Source organism: Adiantum capillus-veneris, chromosome 4, assembly GCF_014529385.1.
Source record: "Adiantum capillus-veneris isolate H3 chromosome 4, ASM1452938v2, whole genome shotgun sequence".
In the NCBI taxonomy this organism is placed as follows: Eukaryota; Viridiplantae; Streptophyta; class Polypodiopsida; order Polypodiales; family Pteridaceae; genus Adiantum; species Adiantum capillus-veneris.
In genome coordinates this window covers 88880797-88886022 of record NC_140934.1, presented here as the reverse complement: position 1 = coordinate 88886022, position 5226 = coordinate 88880797, and the positions used below count along the sequence as shown (strand labels likewise).

The following is a 5226-nucleotide window of genomic DNA, read 5'->3' as shown; positions in this document are numbered from 1 at the left end:
AATAAATACCACACAAATGTTCTCACTCAACTTAATAGTTACGGGCTTAGAGCCATATATTTTCTTCTTTATGCCACAGCAAAGAGTATTCTTTTGCTACGACACTTGGTGCTCTTTCAAAAAAATTATACCATGTTTCAAATGTAGTTTTTTCTTTAGAATTTGAACTTTTATCACCATCATGAGGCATAAAAAATTACAACTTTCAGTCATTAGGGATGTATCTCCTTTTCTTCTAGCCCATATGCTTGAGCTTTGATATTGTCCATCCGGTCTTGAAAGAAGTAGACCAATGCCATTACCGCAACTTGTATGGAGAAACCGACATTCAACGCAAGGATGCTTGTCTTCGTGATGAGCTCATATATTCTTATGCCGACATAGGTGTTGTAAATTCCCAAAATGACACTTCCTGTGCCCAACAGCCAATGCACTAGATACCATTGTATCCTTGATATTTGTCCTCTACACAAAATAAATATAGAAAGTCTGAGATAGTTTCACAATGGAAAACTAGACCTCAAAATGAAAAGCATTCATTAATTAAAAATTGAGATATAGAATTTACTCTAATCATACTTAATCCACTATCACAATCTAATCACACTTAATCTTGTTGATAGAATATAGATTGAACAATTATTTTGCTCTTTATCCCATGTATATGCTTTCCCTAGAAGTCTTCCCACATAGATATATGCACCTTTACACGATGTGCAATACACATACACATGTAGTATCGTCTAGATGCCTACATCAAAAGAGCATTGATCTATTTACTTGACATAACAAGAATTTAACATTTGAAGCAACCAAATGTTCAAGAAGGTAGAAGCAATCATGAAGAGACAAAGTTACTCACAGTGCAGGCCGGAAACATGAGGTGAGCATTTGAATAATGACAATCCCCCACAAGCATAATCCAAGGCGTTCATGTGTATGTGTTGTATTGACACCGAAGTTCATGAAAGCATGGACAATTCCTGTTATCAGCACAACAAAGGCTGCAACCTACAAGGCAAAGTTTTGTTATTGTTAAGCAGTAATGACACAACTTTGTATGCTTTCTTGTAGTAAGGTATATTGTGAAATTTACGTATTTCTGTAGATTTGTGGACATGCCTCATTCTATACACAAGAAGATTTAGAAATTTCCTCATGTAGGAAAACGGAGTCTTTTTCAGTGTTTTTTATACAATGCATAACATCATGAGCTTCTGCTCGAGAGGCACCGGATACCTAGCTAGGTACGATTGGGGGTAGGGGACCACCGGGCCCCCCACCACAGTCTTTTCAGTGTTTTTTATACACTGAAAAAGACCATACACCACACTATCATAGTTCTTTATGAAGACATTGTTGCTATAGCTAAAATTATTGTTGAACATGCCATCGTACGGTCCATTGCTGATCTTATATGAATTAACGCGAGTGTCACATTAGCATATCATTATCGAATGCAGAAAATTGAGTACGTAAAACGCTAGCTTCATATTAGCATCTGCAGCGAATGGTGGATGATGCGTATATTGTACCTGGAAGAGCTGATGCATGTAGAAGAGGATCTTGGAAGCGCGATGCTGAGGGCCACAGCGCTTGCGCACGAGCTGCATGACGCGTACCGTGATGATGCCCAGAGGAATCAGGCACCCAAACACTGCATACATGAGGGATCCGTGGATTTTAATGTGGGCTATCCGGCTCTCCTCCATTGTCCTGCATATTAGACGACGTCAGGGGAGAGAGAGAGAGAGAGAGAGAGAGAGAGAGAGAGAGAGAGAGAAACGCATACCCGGGAGGGGGAGAGAGAGATCAGAGTGAGGAGAAACGAGATATCAACAGCAGCTGGAGGCCACACTGAGAGAAGTGGGCGCTGTTTACTATCCGTGCTCGGCACCCGGCTTCATGCATAATCCATCCACAACCGATAATTTTCTTTCGGTTCGAAGGTTTGCTTTTATGTTAGGGCCCTTAGTGATCGGGAAAGCCCTTTAAATATGCCAACCAAAAATACTAGTAGACATTTCCAAACTTTAACTATTTTTCCGTTTATTTACCCACGGTTTGAGACCAACTAATCTTAATTTTCAGCCAGCTCAAGGCTAAGATTAGGCAAACTTTTTCAAAATACTCGATAGAGCCCTATCTCACAAGCCCTTGGAGAAACTCCCACTACTTTGTTGTGGAAAAAACATCAAGCGCGCTTGATCCATAAGAAGTTTTGCACAAATTCTCACACTAATTCCCACATTGTGTCTTACCTCAACATCGTGAACTCTTGTGAGGGAGGCACCGCATACCTAGCTAAGTACGATTGGGGGTAGGGGACCGCCGGCCCAGTGGGGGGGCTGGTGGTCCCTTACCCCCATTCGTACCTAGCTAGGTATGCGGTGCCTCTCAAGCAGAAGCTCATGATGTTGTGCATTGTATGAAAAACATTGAAAAAAGACTCCATTTTCCTACATGAAAATATTTCTAAATCTTCTTGTGTGAGGCTTTGATGGTCCCACATAGAGTAGACTGACTTCTTTGCTAATAGTTGATGTGTCAGCCAACTGATCACGCCCATGGTTTGCTAATGTGACTATAGATAACACCCCCCTTCCGCTCGCTCGGCAAAAAAAAAAAGCTCCCACTAATGCTAATTGCATCTGCTAGCCTACATGGGAACTTTTCATCAAGTTTCTTGTGATATGTAAGGGAATTCTTTGACACCCTTATAACATGGTAAAATTCCATCCCCACTGATTGCTAGGTCACATGGCAAAGTAGTTGCTCGGCCAGAAGAAGCAAAGTATTGGGCATCAGAGGATAAAATTGCAAAACTTAGAGAAAGAAAATAGAGGTGATCTATAGATAGAAAAGAAACCTACCTTGGAAAAAGTGTCAAAATGTGCCATAGTGTCAAAGTGTGCCATAGGCAAACTTTGTCCAAGTGTTAAACTAACCTTAAAACCATTTTTGACCAAATAATGTCCCTACGATTTTTTTTTCATTTGTTTTGATAGGAATCTGTGGAGATACCTTTGTTTTAAGGATGTAAAAGTAAGGGTGAGTAAATCTAAGTCGTAAGAGGAAGAAAAACCATGGGTACGGCACGTGGACAGACAAAGATTACGTGCGACAGAATGCTTGTGGAGAGAGGGAGATTTTTTTTGGCTAAGGAGATTTTTTCCGTTTTGTTCTGCTTCTATCATGGGTGTACGTGTGACAGCTCGATGTTTCGATCCTGATGAGTGCAGGTTGATGACGTGGTTTTGTAGCAAACGAGACAGGAAAATGATGCAAAACTGTGCGTTTGTGTTGGGAGGTGAGGGCCCTCTGTGCGGACAAGATGCAGGCGGCCATTGCAGGCAAAAACGAGAGCAAGGGCCACCAGGGAAGGAGGCCGCTTGCTGGAGAAATTGGCTCTGTGGTGCTCCTGCACAGCAAGAGTAGCCAGGTCAGCTCACGAGGGAAGGGAGAGCAAGGAAGGTCTATGCAAGACTGGCGATGGCGATCCGGTGCAGCCCTGCAAGATTATGAACGCAATGGAGACAATGCTGTGTTTTGCTCCCAAATTTTCAGATTACAGGGTATCTAGGGCACTAATTAATTAATGTACATGATCGTATCGACCCAGTATGACCAATATATACATGCATCGTCAAAAATTGTTCATTATGTAAAACGAGGCCTATAATTGGCCAAGTGTTGCATCTAGACTTGGCATGTGGTGGATCCAAATTTTTCAACTTGAGGAGCCCCCCATGTTCTATAAGTGGAGATCTACAATGTTGTAATTAGGGGGATCTACAAAGGGGACACAGAAATCCATGAAGATCGACTACCCCTCCCTTGGGGGGTGTGGGCATTGGCAAATATGTAAGCATAGCAGGTGGGTCTTTGTGCACTTCATTAATTTATTAACTCAGAAGATTTGTTTCGTATGCCATTTGCAAAAGCAAAAGTCTCTGATGTGCTCGTTCACACGATGCATTCGCCCTTGTGGATGTCGCTACGGTGCATAGCTGCATCGCCGTCCTCTGTCTCTATCTCCGTCCTCTCTCCACCCACACCAGACTCTCAATCGTGCACTCTGCGCCTGCAAAGAGAGACTCTCCCTCTGCTGTGAAACCAGCTTTCCTGTAGCCATGACAAAAACCCCATCCCTCTGTTGTACTCCCTGCGCCTTCACGCTCCTGCAGTATTCCGCAGGACTCTTCCTATCCTATGAACTCGGTCTCCTTTGGCCATCACGAAAACCTCCATCGCTCTGCTCTACTCCTGCACCTTCACCATGCAGATCCCATCCTGAGAGAGAGAGAGAGAGAGAGAGAGAGAGAGAGAGAGAGAGAGAGAGAGAGAGAGAGAGAGAGAGAGAGGGGGGGGGGGGGGGGGGGGGGGGGGGGGGGGGGGGGGGGGGGGGAGAGAGAGAGAGAGAGAGAGAGAGTGCTCTGCGTCAACAACTTTGCTGCATTGCTTTGCACACGCCCTGGAGTAGCTTCCCTCTCATTGTGTCTGCGCCGCAACCTGCGACCCCAGCACTGGCAACCCCAACCGACTTTTATCAAAGGCGACTCCTTCAAATTTCCCAAAATTCCCAAAATACCCTTGGTTCTGAGAAGACGCTAAAACTAGAAATTGAGTTGGTTTTGCAGGTTTCGGAGATGAATTGCTTCATTATTTTAAGAAATAACTGCCTTTTATCTACCCACAAACGCACACGTGCAGGGTTACATGATTTCCTATTCAAACTAAAAGACTTAGATTTACTCTTAGCTTTGCTCTTGCATCCTTGAAACAAAGGCATCTCCAGATATTCCTATCAAAACAAACGAGAAAAAGATTAGAGGGACATACGAGGTTACTCAGTCCCATTTTTTATACGTGCATACAAGGCAATATCCCCAAACTCTGTACATAAACATGTGAAATATGAACCAAAACACTCCACGTGAACTCTTGATTGGCTTAGTCAATGTACGATTATTTTTCTACAGGAAGGTCTAGATTACACTAGTTAGAATGAATTTCGACTTTGAGCCAAGGAGTCTTTTTTTTTCCTGATAGTCTTATCTCAAGGCTTGTGATGCTTGGCATAATTTTTCTTGGAATCAGCATGACACTTTTTCGCAAGATATAAAAAGATTTTGGAAAAAATTGTTAAGTTTATGATTGCCCCATGATTGCTTGAAGAAGTTTTTGACGACATGCTCCAACAAAATTACAAGGAAAGTCTTCAAG

General features: G+C 42.8%; 1 protein-coding gene across 1 annotated transcript; it reads right to left on the bottom strand.

The window, feature by feature from the left end:
- Window positions 1–212: 212 nt before the first annotated feature.
- Window positions 213–1712, bottom strand: LOC147459565 (cytochrome b561 domain-containing protein At2g30890-like). The gene is made up of 3 exons (XM_086511613.1): window positions 1536–1712; window positions 863–1011; window positions 213–465 (listed from the first exon to the last, which is right to left on the bottom strand). Exons 1-3 carry the CDS (start codon window positions 1710–1712, stop codon window positions 213–215), a joined length of 579 nt encoding a protein of 192 aa, XP_086367739.1.
- Window positions 1713–5226: the final 3514 nt, after the last annotated feature.